This window comes from Trichechus manatus, unplaced genomic scaffold, assembly GCF_000243295.1.
Source record: "Trichechus manatus latirostris isolate Lorelei unplaced genomic scaffold, TriManLat1.0 scaffold00199, whole genome shotgun sequence".
Classification (NCBI taxonomy): Eukaryota; Metazoa; Chordata; class Mammalia; order Sirenia; family Trichechidae; genus Trichechus; species Trichechus manatus.
The window spans coordinates 2,751,624-2,771,384 of record NW_004444135.1 but is presented as its reverse complement, the minus strand read 5'-3'; the positions used below and the strand labels follow the sequence as shown (position 1 = coordinate 2,771,384).

Genomic DNA, 19,761 nt, shown 5'->3' with positions numbered 1-19,761 from the left:
GGATGTTCCAGCATCTACAATTGTGTGAGCTGTTTCTTTGATATAAATCTCTCTGTATTTATATGCTTTACTGGTTTTGCTTCTCTAGAGAACCCAGCCTAAGACAGTATGAGACAAATAGAAACGGGAAAGAAGCTGTAACATCTTGGGTAAATGTAAAGCCAATACTTCATTTTTGTGTTATTTTTACAAGGAAAAACAAAATGATTTAAAAAACACCACAATGTCAATATACGCTACAACATGGAAGAACTTTGAAAACATTTTGATAAGTGAAAGAACACAGGTGCAAAAGGCCACATATTGTATGATTTTATTTATATGAAATGTCCAGAATAGGCACATCTATAGAGACAGAAAGCAGATTCATGGTTGCCTAGGGCTTATAGGAGTAGTAGCTAAAGGGTACAGGGTTTCTTTTTGGGGTGATGAAAATGTTCTGAAATTGATTGTGGTGATGGTTGCACAACTCTGAATACACTAAATACCACTAAATTGTACACTGTAAAAGGGTGAACTGTATGGTATATGAAATGTATCTAATAAAGTTGTTACAAAAAAAAAAAAAAAGCCACCACAATATAATAAGGCATTTTGACACAATACAGTAAGGCATTTTGACATGCACACCAAGGCCAGACGGGCCACAAGGATCTCACCATTCCAGTGCCTGCCTCCAGGTAGGTAGGGGCAGATTTTCCTTGAAGCAGGTGAAGCTCCATTCCAGGGCCCTCACCTGCGGGCCCCTTTCAAGTCTCAGGGAAGCCCCTTGCAATTGTGTTTTTGAAAGGTTGCGTTATTTTTCTTACAGAGGGCCACTGGAATTGAATCAGCTTCAGGTGCCTGGATCTGCCCCTGGCCCTCCCAGGGACTTGGAAGGGGCCTGTCCAAGTAAGGGGCCCTGGAGCTCCAGCTGCTTTACTTCACAACCCACCCACCCCTGCAAGCAAGTAAATAAACGCCTAAGCCATCAAGACAGCTTTCAATTAAAAACAAACATGGAGCTCTGAGGCCAACTGCCTACCACAAGGAAGACTGAATTAGGCTTCCTTTTAATGAGTGAGTCATCTAGTTTCCACTGCTCAGCATCTTATACTGCACTGAAAATCTAAGATATATTCCCACAACACTGGGAGAGGTGGGGCGGGGGAGGGGCTTCTCTATGAGTATTTAGATGTCAGTATTAAGTAAATAAAAGGACAGGCACCATATCATGGAGATCAACCCAAGAGATGTTCTCTTGAGATTTACATACCCGCAGATATTAGAAAGGATGGTAGTCAGTTTTTTTTCTGATGTCCTGAGAAAGGAAAAGGATCCAGAAATCCATGCAAGTAACGTTAATTTTGTTGGCATTATCTCAGCTCTCACTTTCTCTTAATTGCTCACCACACCCATAAAGAATAAAAAAAAACACTACCGACTCCAGCTGCCAGGTCCTAATGATAAATAACCATTTTCTAGTGAAACTTTAATTATAAGCCAAGCAGTGCACAAAGCCTGAAGCATCCAGTTCCGGCAAGAGGGCTTGCGCCCCTCCCTCACCGCCCTGGAGAAACCCAGTCATTAGCGAGAACTCCTGCAGGAACCTGGATGTGGAATATTCCTTCAGGCTCCGTCGTCAGCCTGCACCAGCTTTAGGGCCCAAACCATAGGGGCGGCTGCAATTTGGTTTCCACATGTACCCCGGTGATTTTTTTTTTTTTTTGGTGTTGTTTAAAATCTCACTTTTGCCCTTTCACAATGGATCATAGTGGGAGTGACCTGCATGGGTGAAAGTTAAAAATATGTGTGTTAACTACAAAGGACGGGCCAATTTTAAAAGGGTGCCATTTAACCTTTGTAAATACAGGCCTCTGAGCCTTGGAAAAACATTCGCTTCTGGAGCCCTTGGACTTGAAAGCCTGTGCTGACTGTGGCAGTGTGTGCAGCACCAGGTGGCCTTTTTACATGACACTTAGAGAACAGGCACCAATGGCAACCCACGTTCACCTACATCCCGCTGGCTAACATCACCTACCCCGTGACTCAGAAATATCACTCCTAGGTGTTTACCCAAGAGAAATGAAAATACATGTCCACACCAAGACACGTACCAGCATGTTCACAGCAGCAATATTCATAACATCCCCAAACTGTAACCAACCCAGATGTCCATCCAGAGGAGAGCAGACAAGTAAACAGTAGTACATCCATACAATGGGACACTTACCAGTTGCTGGCGAGTCGATTCTGACTCGTGCTGACCCCATGCGTGTCACAGTAGAACTGTGCTCCATAGAGTTTTTTGAAAAAAATTTTTTAAAGCAAGAATGAAGATTTTATTTGGCATATATTCCAAGAGGCAAAAGTGGGTAATGGAAAAACATGCTGCCAGAGACATCCATAGGGTTTTCAATGGCTGATTTTTTGGGAGTAGATCACCAAGGCTTTCTTCTAAGGTGCCTCTGGGTAGACTTGAACCCCCAACCTTTAGGTTGGCAGCCAACCATGTTACCTGTTTGCACCACCCAGGGGCTCAAATGGAGCACTACTCAGCAAAATAAGAAAAAAAAACCTACCAATATATGCAACAATAAAAAAAGAAGCCAGTCAAAAAAGGAGTGCAGATTATATGATTCCATTTATATGAAGTTCTAGAAAAGGCAAACTAATCTATGGCGACAGAAGCCAAAGCAACAGTTTTGTCTGTGGGGAAGGGGTGCGGAGCAGGGTGGGCAGGAGGGGATTTTCTAGGGGGATAGAAAATGCTCTATAGTGTGATCAGAGTGGTGGTTATGGAATTCACAAACTGTACATTTACAAAATACGTGCAATTTATTGAATGTAAATTATGCCTTAATATGAAAACAATAAAGAGAACAAAATAAATGTCTACAACAGGACTTGACATGATGAAAGGATTAACTCATCACTTTGGATGTTGCTTGAATGAGGCCACGTGGACATCTCAGACCCCCAAATTCATCTAGAACACGATATCCTAAAACTCCAGACAACAACCCCTGGTTCCCAGGCTCAGGGCCTCAGGCGGTCTGGCCTAGCTTGGATGCTGTGGAAGACGAGCACGAGGCAGCAGGACCCCAGAGGCTGAGTAGTCCCCAGAACACTGCACACTGGGGCACCCAACCTGCACCCAAGCGTTTCAAGGGGCCGAAGGACCACGGCTGCAGGTAGTTAGGGAGTGGGTGGCACCGCACAGACAGTGGCCTGACTTAGGCCCGCAGGCCCTTCCCATCACCCAGCAGGAAGCTGGAGGGGGTGGAGGAGGCGCTGGCCTGTGCAGGTTCCACCCAGGCCTGAGCCCACTTGTGGGCACTCCGCCAACCATGACAGTCACAATGCAGCAGGAATGAGCAGACCGAAGCCGGGCCTGGGTCTGGGCATAGCTCTTCCCTCCCACTAGGGGCCAAGACATACCCCCGACCCTCAAAGAGGGCCTTCTACCACCTATGGCCAAATAAGCCCAGAACACTTCTATTCCCCTAGAAAATTCCCTCCTGGTCAGCCCACTCGACGCACCCTCCCCGCAGGGAAACACTGCTATTCTCTTGGGTCAGCTTGCTTGTCTCCAGCCGGTTCCAAGTGCAGCCCTCCGCACCTGGTGTTTGTGCAGGCGAGGAGGAGTTTGGCAGAATCACCTTTCTGCAGGTGTGATCTCCCCCCAGGGGTGCGTACGCGTGCATGTGGGTAGGCAAGGGCAGTTACTTTCACTCTTAAAAATATCAATTTTATAAAAATCTTCCACCCTTCAGGGTCTTCTCCTGCATCTCACCCATCAGCGCTCACCTTGAATGCCGTGTCCCAGGGAAGCTTCCTTGAAGCCTACCAATCAATGCCCACACCCAGCCCTCCCTGTCATCTCCTACCACTTTTCGATTCCTGGCCAACGCACCTCATGCGCGGCTACCACCCGTCTGTCGGTAGAGGCTTGTGTGTTGCTGTGATGCTGAACAGGTTTCAGTGGAGCTTCCAGACCACAACAGACTAGGAAGAAAGGTCTGGTGATCTACTTCCGAAAATCAGCCAATGAAAACCCTATGGATCACAATGGTCTAGTCCATAACCGATCATGGGGATATAGCAGGACCCAGTACCATTTGGCTTCGTTGTGCCTGGTATCGACTCCACAACAGCTGATAACAAGGACAGCATGCCAGCAGCGACCGAGAAGGAGGAGGGTCACGGCTGCTTTGTTCCCAGTGCATAACAAGCACAACCGGCTCTTTGCACACGGCACACAAATAAATGACGTAGAAGAAGATGCTGAAAAGTGGATTTTCCACGTTTTATCAAAGTACCTGTGCTGCCACACTAGGAGAAGTTGTAGATCTTACGAAGCTGACCAGGCAAATGCTGCTCAAGAGCAATTTCATCCTCTAAAAAATGGACTATCATAGGTAGCACAGACTGTGGATTCAGCACGCTGAAATGAAAAACGATCCACTCGGGAACATGAAACCAGGAGGGGAGGCCATATATGCTGACCTGGGAAGTCATCCAGCACACTGTCCAGGGAGAAAAAATTACATGTGTGTATGCGCACACTCACACGTGCGCATGCTGAGGCCTGGCACCTTAGAAACGACGATGGAATCATTTAAAGAAAAAGCACTCAGATCTGGCCCCAGCCTGACACCAGGCCTATACAGGGGGAGGCCATGTTATCACCAGACGTAACAACCCCACATACCCCAAGACAATAAAAAACACTGTACCCACTGATTTCTTGGTTGCATATACATCTGTTAAACGCTTGGCCCCACGAAGCACTTTTGCATCCTAGCCTGAGGCCGTCAGTTCTGCCCCGGACTGCTGAGGACGAAGGATTCTGAGCCAACGGGTAGAGCGGCAGAGCCCGAGCTAGGCGGTCTCTCAGTCTCCACCTTCCTGTCCGTCAACAGGGCTCACGCCAACTCCCCGAGCCACCACCGCTTCCTGGCCAACTTACACAATAAAATGAGGGACTGAACACCACAAATATCCTTATTCTTACACAAGTCACGACCTTTCAGTTGCTCCCTCCTTGACACTAGACAAGGACTTTGGTCACTTACTGGACGTTTATTATGTGCCAGCCTTTGGGGAAGGCACCATGAATACGCCATGGTTTTTTTAAAAATTACATAATCTAACAGATCATAGAGTGGTAGGAAAAAAAAAGACTTTACATGGCTACAGTTTTGCTTTCTGCACTAGGAGTTGGGGAATAAGGATGGGAGGGTAAGGAGTACGGGAAATTTGAAACTAAAGGCCTTTGGAAATCAATTCTGACGTAATGTAGCATATTAGAATGGCTTCTGAGCTATCTGCCAAAGTTCAAGAAGAGGGCCTATGCTGAAAGAAGTTGGCAAGGGCCTGAGTTCTGCCTGGTGCTTCTCTGATGGCAGCTACTTGCTAAATGTTCAGTGTGGTGCAAGGCCGGAGGGGGGATCCCCATCCATGGTCGAGAGCCAGGATTCAGGTGCCCTTAGAGTACATGGGGTTAGCACCCACCCCAGATTCTGCAACACAAGAGCCTGGAACAGCAAAAGGACACTCCGTGTCTCGCTCCTGGGATGGGGCTTCTGAGAACAGCAAGGCTGGGGCGGAGGGAGCCCAGGGGCAAGGGCTGGGCTCTGCCTGCCCCTTGTGGCATAGCTTGTAGGCCGGCTTGTGGGGTGGTGGCAGGGGCATCTGGGCCTGAGCTCGCCCACCTGAGTGGAGCAGGCCTGATCACTCGGCTTCTGCTGCAAGCCCAATCTCTGCCCTCCGCCCACATAGCCAGGGCTTGGCTGGGCCCTACTCTGGGCAAGATGGCCCAGAAAAAGCCCACAGGGCCCCGGCAGGCCCCACTGGTGTCAGGAGTAGTGGTGGCCCTGGGTTGTGGGAAACAGTGGTCAGCCAAAAGCTGAAACCAAAATTACCAAAAGGAAAAACAGGAAGAGTCCACGTAATAAAAACAGCAAGGCAAGGTTTTGCATTTAACACCCACATTGTCCTACTTTCACTTTCCCAAGAGACAATTCTGTCATCCAGAACCCGGGTGCCAAATGTTTGCTTGGAGAACACAGAGGCCTATAGTGACCGCAGCACTCGAAGTAGAACTGAACTTGAACTCGGTACCCCCAGTGATAGGCCTGGTCCCCCAGTGAGGTCTGCGGGTGAACAGTGCATGCTTGCCCTCAGAGGCAAGGGTCCCTGACCTGAGCTGGGGGCTTTTACAGACACTGGCCCCTCTGAACAGTGTGCACAGGCCAGGGTACCCAAAGAGTCCTGGACTCCAGGCAGCAAGTGGTTCTTCCTCAAGCAGCCCGTACAGCAGAGCTTCTCAAGCAGGTCCCCAGGCATCGCAAGCTGTGAACCAGCCCCCACCCCAGGCACACGGGCCCCTGTTAATGGAGCTATGTCCAGAGCCACTCCGACACTCGCACTATACAACACTACTCACCATGTACGAGGGGAAGATCAGAACTCGCTTGTGCTTGCCACAAGGCCACTGTGGGTCGTCCAGGAGATTGGGATCATAGTCCATGAAGTCTCCCAGGTCACTACCTGAAGGCCGCAAACAAAGTCATAATTAGGGGTCTGGAATGCTCAGAACTAGGAGCAGTGGGGAGAAGTGCACAGTTAGACGGAGGAAAGGCTGGCTGCAGATCCTTTACTTCTGAGTCACCATGTCACCCTGACCTTTAGCAGGCAATGAGGTGTGGCCCTCATAAAAGGTTTCACCAAATTCTTAACATTCTGGCATTTTTTTCTATTTTAGAAAATGACATGTTCATCTCACTGACCCAGGAGAGCACAAAACTTCACAAAGCACAAAAGCTCAGGCAGCCCTCCCGGATCACAGAGCAAACCGCCGAAAAGGCCACTTTCTAAACTGGCAGATCAAATCAGTGAACTCAGCTGTGCCTTCCGAGAAGCACAATTTGGTGTGACTGCTTCTGGGCTGGCTACTGGTCACAGTGTGACTCACCCGTGTCCTGGGGGACACACATCAGAGCACACACAGCTGCGGTGACACCAGGCAGCTGGGACCAGGAGGATGAGCCCTCCAGAACTCAGCACTTGGACCCCACCTGGGCAACTTCACATTCATCTGGGCCTTCTCTTAGAGTGCAAACAACATTGCTCCATAGAGGGGGTTCTCCCTATCAATTTTTACAAATGTTTGTGTAGGCAAGGCTGGACATGGTCAACTCACCCAGTGTGAATCACATCTGAGCCTGCACCGCGGGCCCTATTTTGTGAAAGAAAGCCAAACCGAGTGTTGTGAAAATGCAGGAGAGGACCAGGTCATCCTTGAGATGAGGAGCTGAGTGGCCAAGAAGCTGGATATCCAGCCATCTCTGCAGGGCATCCTGGGGCAGGTGTCGTTGGCATTTCTCCTTGCAGGCCCTTGGAGGGCCGGCCACTGAGGCATCTAACTAGAGGGGAGGTCACCCTGTGCCTTGACTGTCAGCTGGCCTGGCCTGAACTCAGGCTTTCCGAAAAGTCAGGCACCTGCAGGATGAGCCTGTGCTCCGCGGGCATCTGGCCTCCAGCCCACACCATCACCCACCCACCCACGAGCTTCCCAGGCCCAGCCAGGGCCCCAGATCACCTGCGTCGAGGCTCCCCTGGGTGCTGCTCGCCCGTCCGATGGAGAGGCTGCGGTGGCTCAGGTTCCGAAACTGGGAGAAAGAGGACGTGGAGTCTATGGTGTTTCTGCGGGCCCCGAAGGCATTTGTGGGTAACAGAAATTGGGTATAAGAAACAGTCTAAAAGGAGAAGACACAAGTGGGCAAGCGATTATTCTCCCAGGCTATGAAGGCTCTGCATTCTGACCAAGCTGTGTTACCACTCCAAGTTCAGGCCCACATTCTCACATCTGCAATTCTACATTCCAATAAGACATGAAAAATGACATTTATTTTGGCATTCATGTATGTCATATATGTGCTCAAGTCTAACCTGAATTGGCTTGAGGCTATGGATAGTTTAATTGCTACCATTTAGTGTGACTATTCTTGTTCTGCTGCAGACATAGGTCCTATCTGAGAAACTGTTAAAGGTGCTGTGTAGTATACGAGACACACACTGGATTACTTTTGACCACCCACCAAGGGTAGGATTGTAAAATACATCTGGCCCCACGAGCCTGTGATAAGAAACTGTGGGCTGCCATCATGTTCCTTTGGCAGATGCTGTATATGATACTCAACCCTACTCCATTCCCCCTCACTCCACTGTGAACGCTCAACCTTTAGGAATGAATACAGAACAGGTGCGTTTCTTTTCATCTGCACGGGGAAAACGGGCCCAACACTCTGAGCTCAAGGGTGATGTCATTAAGACACAGCTGTGACTTGGGGGTCGGGGGGTGCGTCTCAATCCCAGAAGCCACACCTGCAAGCAAGCTACCCTGGGACAGTCTCCCCAAAGAAACACTTGCATCATCTCCATAAACAGGCTTTGGGAGGGTTTATAAGGACTGCCTGGGACCCAGAATGCAAAGGTTAAAGTTCATCTTTCAACCTTTCGCTCCTTGGACGTCAACCCAGCAGGCCACTGAAATGTGGACGAGAGAGGACTGTGATAGCCCTGCTGCTCAGGAGTCACAGCGTGAAGCTGCAGGGACTCTGAGTCTTTCAGAGCCATGGACTATGGGACTCTAGAAAGCTTTCTAGTGGCAGGAATGCTGCTTGCTGATGCCATCACTGAATGAATGCTGAAACCACCAGCTACCATCCGGAGCACAGCATGTCAAACCATGGTGTGTGCATGTTATGTGAGCCTGTGCATGCATCTATGTGCATGTGCATTTGTGATACCACTAAGTATTGCACCAAAACCAAATAAATACCAAACCCATTGCCTACGAGTAGATTCTGACTCACAGCCACCCTACAGGACAGAGTAGAACTGCACCATAAGGTTTTCAAGGAGCGGCTGGTGGATTCGAACTGCCGACCTTTTGGTTAGCAGCCGAGCTCTTAACCACTGGACCACCAGGGCCCCAAGTACTGCACACTGGGTTGGAAACAGTGTTGGCAGAAAAGTAAATGTTCTCTGGGAGCTCTAACCATGCTGCCGCTAAACCACCGGCTCGGAGGGAAACTGAGTGCGTGCTGGGGGAACTGGGGGAACTGGGGGAACGGGCATGACAGCCTGGGAATCGCCCCTGGCCTTCCTGCCCCCAGGCCCAGCTTCTCCCACCCAGAGAGTGAGGCTGGTCCAGCACCTGGCGCTGCTTCCTGACACCTGTGGCACTGCATGAATGCCTGCGTGGGAAATCTGGCAGCCTTACCTTCCCGTCAGCGCCCAGCTCCACGCCCTCCAGACCGATGATCTCTTTCAAGCTCATGGCGCCTGCCGATGGCCTCCCTCCATCCAACTTCAAATCCCTGGGGAGGACAAGCCATGAAAATGCTTTTGTCCCCCCTGGAGGAGCCACGATGATGTTTATTGCAGATAACACCATAGTCACACTGGTGAAAGTGACCAAGGGCCCTGGTGGGCTGAAGGGCGTGGCTGTCCCTCCTTCGTGGTGTCTCAGCGACACTTTGCCTGCAGTTTTGCCTTGTCCCATCTACTTTGAAGTAAAAGAAAGCCACTGGAACAGAGAGCCCGATGGTGAAGCCAGGCTCACAAATGATGGGCTGCTAGCATCCCCACCTTGGCCTGGCATCACCCACCCCCTAGCCTGGCGTCCCCTCGCCGCCCAGTCTCTGCACTCTTGGAGACAGACAAGTGGTTCTCTCTGGTGCTCATTTTTCCTTCCCACCCCTTAATCAGATGGGAGAAATAAATTCCTGTCCTAAACAGCTCTCAAGTTTATGCCTGGTGATGAAAGAATTAATACCCCAGTGATGGTCCCAGCCACCTCGCAAGGCCACCCAGAAAATGACTATTTTCCTATAAAAGAAAATCAGCATTCAGACAGCACTTCACACTTTACAAAGACTGTCACACGTCATCTCTTTCCTTCTTTAGGATGACCCTATGAGACAGGACTACTATTATTACCCTATTTTACAGATGAGGAAACTGAGGCCCAGAGTCGGTAAATGGCTTGTCCAAGGTCAGGGACAGTAAGATGCAGAGACTGCTTTTGCACCCAATGCTCTGTCTAGCACAGCACATTGCCTCTGAGATGCCAGATGCACTCGCTGTGGCTGAACGCCCATGTAACAGCTCAGATTCTCCCTTAGAGTAGTTTGCAGACTTTGCTGCACATTAGAATCACCTTGGCGACTTTGACAAGCTACTGCTGTCTGGCTCCCACCCACAAAGGTTCTGAGTTAGGGGGCCTGGGGTGTGGCCTGGCCATTAGGAGTTTAAAAGCCCTCCCTCCAAACCACAAAAAAACAAACCTGTTGCTGTCAAGTCGATTCTGACTCATAGCGACCCCTATAGGACACAGTATAACTAACTGCCTCATAGGGTTTCCAAGGAGTGGCTGGTGGATTCGAACTGCTGACCTTTGTGTTTAGTAGCTAAGCTCTTAACCACTGCGCCACTAGGGCTCCAAAAGCCTCCCAGCTGACTCTAAATTGCGGCCCAGTTTGAGGATGCCTGTTTTCCGGCTTTAGTCTCTCTTACACATGGTGCTTGCTAGTCACAGCCCACTCAGACCACCAGTGTTCTTGCTGTGTGGCCTGAGGGAGGCACGATACTCAGGGCCCTCACCTACAACCTCAGCGAGAACAAATAAAATGCAAAGGCAAGTCTCTCGGGGCCCAGGGAAAAAAGAAAGAAAGGGAGTCAGGTGGGTGGGGAGAAGAGTGAAAAGAAGGCCACTCTGCACATGGAAAAGGGGTTCTTTTATTTCTTGTGCCATCATGCTAGTCTATGGGTATTCACGGACAAAGCAGCCTCCTTACTCTACCTGCAGCGTGGGGTGTGATCAATGACAGTGTTCAAAATAAATGCCATGACCACCTGCACCCAGTAAGGCCCGTGCTTTTAAACTAGTCGCCATGGGAGGCTATGGTGCTGCCGTGCTCAGAATGTCTCTGGAGCCCCTTTTGGAACTGACATCAAGGTCAGGGCGAAAAAAAGCAACCAGCCCACCCATTCCACGCTCTGAAAACTTTGTACTTTTACGTATATGTGTACATATATGTATATATACATATATAACGTATAGTTTATATGTATATATAAAATATACACATATGTATTTATATTTACTCTAATCATTATTACTTTGTTTAATCACTGCTCGCTATCCCTCACACCTGTCGTTATTCACCAGGTTTGACTTCAGGTTATTTCAACCATCAAACTTACCCCTTAAGGCTGGGACAGAATAGGACAGTAATCCCAAATTTTAAATCATCCAGGTAAGGGCTCAGAAGTCGTGAGCAATGGCAGTGCTGCAGGGGTGTGTCTGAGTGTGCCCTCAGGAGCCTTTTCACTCACTCATTCTCAAGTCCAGGATTACTTAAGTCCCGTTACTTTATAAACACAGCTGTCCCTGGTGGCACAAATGGTTAAGCGCTCGGCTACTAACCAAAAGGTTGGAGGTGCGAATCTACCCAGAGGTGCCTCGGAAGACAGGCCTGGTAATCTGCTTCCAAAAGGTCACAACCTTCAAAACCTTATGGAGCACAGTTCTACTCTGCACACACGGGTTTGCCATGAGTCAGAAACAATGTGACAACTGGTTTAGTTTTTAACTTTATAAATACACACTGTAGCAACTAAGTGACCTGCATTCAGTTTAGTGACCTCAAATCCAATGCTGGGAAGACAAAGCGCCAGAGCCGAGCAGGGCTCATCAAGGCCAAGCAGGCAGCCCCAGATCTCAGGAGTGTACAGACCCACAAGGCCACCTGCAGCGCTGCTCCACCTTCTAAATGAGAAGTACTAGCCAGTTCTCAAAAGTTGCTTCCTAAAGCAGGTATGGACGGAGATGATGAATGTATCGGGGCTCTAAGAAAGGGAAATGCCTACAAAGCAAAAACCTGAACAAGGCAGTGGGGCAGAAATATCCCTGGTGGTGAGGGGCAGCGGACCACAGGGAGAACAGCAGGTGCACTGGTACGAAAAGAGCAGCGTCTTTCGTTTCATTAAAGGACCTACTGCAGTTCCACGGACTTCCCACTTTTCAAAGCCAAACCCAGAAAGCATGTTCCTCAAATGCCCAACTCCCAAACAATTTTCTCCTTGTTTCCATCTGCCAGGCAGTGAATGTTACTTAGGGCTGAAAATCAATATATGCACAAAGAATATCTTCATGGGGTGAGACGGCCAAGAGAAACAAGGAGTACTAAAATAAACCCATATTGAGAGTGCTCCCAGATGGAGTGCTAACTGCGGGCAGGAACAGTATCGTGTCTTCTTTATGTCTCATCTGTAGACACTTAAAGAAAAACCAGCTGAGCTGAGGTGGTCTGGATCTTTGCTGTTTCACTGGCATCGGTTTTATAAAGATGACTCGGGACCTGGGTGCTTTTCCGTCTTACCCCCTTTCATCTGTCTGCGACCTCCTCATGGGCTCGCTGCTTCCCTGGGGCAGCCTTGCCCTTTGCCAGCTGGCCCTTCACTGCTAAATGCACACACAACACTCAACAGGACCAAACCAGCCCTGGCTCATCCCACACGCCTCCTTGGCGCTTCCCCCAGGGGAAATGGAGCCATAACAAAAAGTACGCACTATGTACTCACATAAAACCCAAGACTCCTCTCCATGAGATAAACCCTGCTGAAAGAAACAGATTCTCTGACCCAGTGGATGCTCTGGATTGCATGAAACAGCAAGAGGCAAAACTCCATACTCCTACATACACAAACCAGACTCTGGAGGATTACTGTTCTGGACCCTTACGGCAGTCACCATTTCCCACTGGGTGTTCGCTTGTAACCTTATACTTTCTAAATAGCCAAGGCCCAGCCGAGTAAGAAAATGAGCTAGAAGAGCGAGGGGCCTACACTCAACTGTTAGTGGAAAAACACATATTGCTCATTCCAGACCAGTGTGGTCAGGACTTTCTGCAATGATGGAAATGTTCTCCATCTGCACGGCCAATATGGTAGCCACGAGCCTCATGTGGCTCTTGACGACTTTGAAGTGTGACTTCTTGACTGAGGAACAGAATTTTTATTTTTATTTCATTTTAATTAATTTAAATGTAAATAGACAGATGTGGCTAGTGGCTGCTATACTAGACTAAGTCTTGGTGCTTACTTGTTAAGACTTTGGCTACCATCAATTCACAACTTCCTGTAGAAAGATAATTAATATATGTGTTGACTTGGGTGTGGTCTCCAGTTTTCCTCCCGCAACAATTTTCTCCTTGCTTCCATCTTCCAGGCAGCGAATGTTATTTAGGGCTGAAAATTAATATATCTGTTGGCTGCCTTAGGGGATGTTTCTACTACAGGGCCCACTCGCTGAGGAGACTATGTTGGTGTCCCAGAGGAGGTGGGAGGGACAGGACCCTGTATATGCAGTGAGCACAGAGTGCGGAGGGAAATGACTGTGGGGTCCATGAACAAAGGTGACCCATATCCTGTGCCCCAGGAACAGGGCTCCAGCTTTCATGAGAAGTCACATCCCACATGTGACACAGAAGCAGCAGATCTCTGGCCCACAGGGACCACGATGGGGGTTTCAACACGGCCAGAGCACGCCAATGAACAATGACCAGGCTGTGCTTCCCAAACCCTCGGGATTACAAGTGGCTCCAGGACATTTGTACAACCCTGGCGCTGGGGAGGGGCTGCTCTAGTGATAACTGAGTTTGAACTACACTCCAGCCTTGTAGAAAGGGGGCTAATAGTTCAAATTAAGTAGATTTTTAAAAAGAAGGTGAGATATTTCTTGCACACTAAGCTGGTACACTCATATCTGCTACGTTCATTTCAAAAACTACACTGAAACCACATTAGTGGAAATGGAACAACCAGAACAGAAATAATGAGAATGTTCATGTGTTGTGAAGAATGTAACCAAGGTGAACAACTTGTGTAGAAATTGTTGAATGGGAACCTAAACTGCTGGGTAAACTTTCACCAAAAATACAGTATTATTAAAAACAAAACTATACTGACGCGGTAATAAATATTACAAATACCCTAAAATGGTTGCTTCTTGTCTTTCCTCCCTCAGACTCAGGGAGAGGTGGTCACCAACTCCAGAGCCGCCATACTGGGAGGTTTAAACGAAAGAGCTCACACGTGCACTCGCAGCTCCATTTCCCTGGAAAATGAAACAGGTCTCATTCAAGCTATTTCTAATAATGTGGGCTTCTTTTAATAGTTGTTCAAGTTGATATATTAGCAGACTCCCAGGATCTGAAAAATATGTCTTTCACAAAGAGGGTGACAAACTTCTCTAGGCTTAATTCTCTTAGCTAAGTGCTCTGTGTCACTGAAAGCTTATATTAGTACGAACCATACAAAATTGTTGTTATTTGACAGTTTTTGATCTACATAACTAGCAATTTCACGTGGTGCCATCTAATAATACCGATAAGGTAACTGTTCAGGCCTTATGTGTGACTGCAAAGCAAGAGACCTATGGCCCTTGATGTTCTACTGTTTCAGGGGTCTGGAGTGGCCTTCAGAAAGGGACTCTGAATGGTGTAGCTGGGTCACTCGAGAAGAATCTTGAGAAAAAAAGAAAAAAAAATAACACTCCAGTGAAAAAGAATTATGCAGAAATCCCAGGGGAGTAGTGATAACATCTTGATGTTTTCTTTCTAAGATCATTGTTCTGGGTTCTTATTTAAATGGTGTATGAAAATAGAAGTATCTGTCTGTCCAAAAACGCCAGCATTACCTCTCCAGTATCAGGAGATAACACCGGATAACATGGAGAGCAGCTGACAGTAATTAAAAGCAAACTCAGACAATCCATCTGAAGTTGGACTTCCTTCGATTTATTTGAAATGCTGGAAGACTTTTTTTTTCTCTGCATACATCTAAAGTTCAAACATCAATTTATTTATATCCTACCTCCATCTAGAACTGGAATTAAGGCAAGTTAAATACTACTTGTGGATAGTGTCCAAGTGTGTGAGCTAAGGTTGACATGCTATAGTTTGCACTCAGAGATGAACATGGTTAGTCAGGTTATCGGAAAAGATCTCATTTTGGCAGATATGTTTACACAGATCAGGAAATACAGACAGTACGAGGGTCTGATTCCTTCTATTCCCAAACCCTGGGTACCTCCTCAGCCCAGTATTTTGCTAAAGAGCTCATTTCTCATTCCATTCAAGTCTGCTAACTTCTCCACAGGCTATAAGGCAACAAACACTTTGAAAACCCAGCACAAGCAAATTTTTTTGCAAAGGCTGGCTTTTGAAACTGGTAGACCGGGGGTGGTGGTTGAGGGTGGGAGCAGGAGAGGGGCTCACAGACGACTGGTTAGAGGGGTCCACACAGTAGATGGAAGTACATTTGGGGTGACAGTCAAGCAGCACTTGTACCCTTAGGCAAGGGGCAGAAAACTGGGTGGGTTCTTTCTTTAGAGGATGGTCCCACATGCATTTTTTAAAACTTTTTCTTTTTATTATTGTAAAAACATAGAGAACACAACATTTAAAGCAGCTCTCCTTCAAAGAGGGCCCTGGTGGCACAGTGGTTAAGCACTCGGTTGCTAACTGAAAGGTTGGCGGTTTGAACCCACCAGCTGCTCTGAGGAAGAAAGATGTGGCAGTCTGCATCCGTAATGATTACAGCCTTGGAAACCCTATGGGGCAGTTCTACTCTGTCCTACAGGGTCACTATGAATCAGAATCAACTTGATGGCCATGGGTTTTGGGTTTTATGTTCCTTGGAAGCCTGTAACCTCACGGGTGAGGAATCTCCTGAAACCTGGCCCTAGTGTTGGCCTCCTCGGCACAAATCGCAAACACATGCTTTGCTTTGGAGTCATCTGATTGGAGTAGATGGCCAATCTAGGTCTCTCGGTGCCCAAAGGGGATTAGCTAGGTTGCTATTAACCAGAAAATAGCCAACTCCTGGCTTCATATTGTGGAAAAGGCAAAACGATTCTTAGTTTCGTCTTCCACGGCTCACTGACAAAGCCCCAGCCAGCTGCTCTGTGCAGCATAATGCATGGAATTGATCTTGACAGGAAAACAAGATTCTCCATTAGATTATAAGTAGTTCAAGCTATGTCCCTTCCCTTAGGGGACATGTGATTAATGAGCCAATATTACTCTTAATAAAAAAAGATACAAGGTTTAAATACTTAACACCTGGGAAGTAGATGGAAAAAATGCGTGTGATTCAATTAACTTGTTCCCCAGGCTTCCTGTGCCCACAATGAAGATGGCCTGACTTCCATCAGGGGTAACTTCTCTAATGGTGTCCTAAACACCAGACCTTGGAATGCCAGCCAGTAGCTCTGCTGGGCACTTGCTCTTTAAAGGACAACAACAGGTTGATGCTTTGGTGTGTAAATAATTAAAAAGCTAATTAAATATTAACTGGATTTCCAGACCCTTCAAAAAAAAGGTTTGCTACACAGAAAGTAAAGCTTGAAAGCTGGATTAGGAAAGGAAATACCACTTGTGAGCTAACTTTAATTAAGAGATTACATGTCCACTGGAACTCAAGTACACAAGTGTTTGTGATATTTTGTTTAAGACGTCCCATTTATTGCCTCTTCAGATTCGGCCCACCTGCCACCTTGGACTGGGTCTGCTTATCTGTAATGTGCAGAACATTATACCACAGTTCAGAGTAAATGGAACAAGGCCAAGGGCTGACAGGAAAAAAGTGAAATCAAAGCAGCTTTTAGTCTAGCAGCCCTTCCCCTCTCACACTCAGCACTTCATATAAGCCCCTCAAAGGGCAACTGGCAGACACGGAAGGGTCTTAATGTAGCTTACACCAAAATCTTTGCCTAAAGGCAGCTTCCATAAACAGCCGGATAAGGGCATGATTCATCCATGAGATCATTCTAGAATCTGCCTCTGTGTGGGAACAGGTTTGGTGTGAGGAAAGAAACACAGTTTGTGAATGTGTAATTTTCCACAACGAAAAGCGGTATTTCCGGGGAAAGTGGGTAGGGACGAAGGAGGGATGGGCCTAGAGCCAGGCAGGGAGCATTCAGGCTTGGAGGCTCTCTCTAAGAAAAGAAGAAGAAACTGTTCTCTGTCACACAGTGATCAACCCTCAGGAAATGGACCCAAGCAGACGACCTCAACTGAATGCCAAAAGCTAAGGACATACAGTAAACACCATGTGGAAGCTGCTGGAAACTTCAAAACACCCTCCCAGAGACACCTTGCACTCCATTAATTAGGAAGCCATTTTCTTCATGACATGGTTCCTGAGGCATCTGTACACTAACCTGTACGCTAATTTTTGCTGAAATCTTCTAGCGTAGTCACTTTACACAACCCCAATCATAAGCAAACTAGGTTCACTACAACTTCCTTCTGGTCAGATCCACTTACACATAAATACCAATGAGGCCCATGTGTTTCAGAAATAATGAGCATTTGGGTACTGGCGCCAGAGGGCACGCCCTCTGCACAGGGGCAATCCTGGACTAGCCCTCAATACAATGCCTGCAGTCTCTCACTCAGGAGTGGGTTGCCTTCCCAAAGTTTATGAGTTGGCTGTCTGGAACTCAGAATGCATTTTCCCACTGACACAATGTTGCAAATGGAGACTGGTCCACAAACGCCCTTTGAGGCTTTAAAATAACTGAACCAGCACAGTTGTATGAGCTAGAGCACTGGTTATAGGTGCAAAAGGTCAGAGGGGGTAACATTTCAAAGCAGGACAAGTTTGCATTATCCCCACCTCTCTGAACCTCCTTTCACTTCTTAGAATGCCAGGGTCCTTTCCCGTGAGCTATTCCTGTTTTGCACAATTTCTTCCCTCTCTCTACTTCTGAACCCATACAATCCTTTGAGTCTCCCACATTTTCCACACCTGGTCCCATGGCAGTGGCCCTGGAGGACAAGGCAGGGGGTGGGACTCTGGGGAACCAGAGGAGGCAGTGGTCTCAGGCAGGGACGGATTACCCAATAAGCAAGGTACGCACAGGCTTTATCGCGTTTACTTACTAATCTGTAGTGCACAATTTCACGTGGGTTTCAATACATCTTCGATCAAAGATGTGATGAAACCCGTGTGAAAGTTTGTACTACAGATTAGTTAAGTAAGCCTGTGCGTACCTTGCTTACTGTAAGCCAGTACACACCATGCCTACTGGTTAATCTGCCCCTGGGATTCTCAGGTACAGGTGTTGGACAAGCTGACTGCTTATACAGTCAGGTAGGCCTACTTAGCAGAGTGGAGAAAGGTGTTTGCAACTCATTTTATAATGGAAGGGTTGCCAAGCCAAACCACAAATCTAGGCTAGAAAAGACAAGGCAGTGACTAATGTGGACAAAAGGCAAAAGGCTTCAGTCTGGCCTTGGCAACTGCTAGCTGAGAGAAGAAGAGCTGGTTTAAGGCTGGGGCTCGTCCCAGAAAACGGTCTAATTTAAAAGCCTAACATGAGAAGAGTGTTTACAGCTATGGAAAGGTTTGATGTTACAGTTGTAGTGAAAAAGACGGGCAACATCTGTTCCTCTCCACTTGTAACAGGCTTCCCATAGCTTGTTTTCAAAGGTAGGATTTGGCAGATTTTCTTCCCACCAGCAAGAAAGATCAAAACAAAACAATCATCTCTTCAGAGTGTACACACCTATTTGCACTAGGGAAAAACTAAAGGACTGGAAGGAAATAGACCAATATGTTAATGGTGGCTTTGTTCAGGAGCTGAGGCTCTGGGTAATTTTTATGTTCCTTTAATTTTTATGCAGTTTCCAAATTTTCTTTAACGAGCAGTACCACTGAGAAAATTTTAAAGATCAAATAATAGCAGGTCTGAAGATGAACCCATCGTGTTTGTAGAACCACACAGCTGGCCAACTCATTGTGAGCCAGTTGGAGATTTGCTGTGTGGGAACGGATCTAGAAAGAGTAATGGAATAGCTCTGTGACTGGGCAAAAATGGAACTGAAACATACACTTAAATGAGTATCTACCACAGCCTGGCTGGTGCTCAGACCTTTCAGAAGTAATACTGCATCTGATGCTCTCAACAACCCCCTGAGGTTGAGATTATAATTTTACAGATGAGTAAACTGGGGTCAGCAAGGTTAGTTAACCCGCCATCACTGAGAATTCTGCCTGACTAGCATAAACCATCCTGCCTCTTGGCCTCCAGGGTCCATCTGCACCGATAGCAGGTGAGTGAGCACTATGGTTTCCCTAATGGTGCCATGAGGGGTGGTGGGGGAGGAGTGGGAGTGAGTGGGATTCTCGTCCCCACTCCCACTTCTCCGGAACAGCTCTGTGGTTAGCTGTTGGATTTACCGGAGTTCTGTGTAAACTTGTGTTGGAAGAAAGGTTTCTGCGGCTAATAAAAAGAAAAAAAAAAGTCTAAGAACCATAGGACTAGATAGGCTTCCAGCTCTTTCCAGCTCTAAAGTCTATCGTTTGGGCTGCAGATGCTCCCCATCATTGGACTCATTTGGAGCTGCATTATCTGGCGCATATTCGATTTTGAATATCCTCTTCTGAATCACAGCTCAAGGAGAAGTGGCAATGCCTTTGTTTCCAAGATGGGCTTACTATCTGGCACATATTCGATTTTGAATATCCTCTTCTGAATCACAGCTCAAGGAGAAGTGGCAATGCCTTTGTTTCCAAGATGGGCTTACATGTCCTCACAGTGTTGTCTGCTCATCGTGCTCAGACCATAGGCCTGCTGTTACGAGGTACAGTCCATCCTCGTAATGATTAGTGGGACTCTGGGCTCAGTGGCTGTGTTAT

The 19,761-nt window shown here is 47.5% G+C and overlaps 1 protein-coding gene across 1 annotated transcript in view; it reads right to left on the bottom strand.

The window, feature by feature from the left end:
* The window catches only part of CABLES1 (Cdk5 and Abl enzyme substrate 1), a gene marked incomplete at its 5' end in the record, with an annotated part of 143,569 nt that overhangs the window by 13,242 nt on the left and 110,566 nt on the right, over positions 1 to 19,761 (bottom strand). The window contains 3 exons of the mRNA XM_004387934.1: positions 6,431 to 6,534; positions 7,586 to 7,742; positions 9,272 to 9,368. Of these exons, the coding sequence (XP_004387991.1) occupies positions 6,431 to 6,534; positions 7,586 to 7,742; positions 9,272 to 9,368 (358 nt within the window). The remainder of the gene's footprint in view (positions 1 to 6,430; positions 6,535 to 7,585; positions 7,743 to 9,271; positions 9,369 to 19,761) is intronic.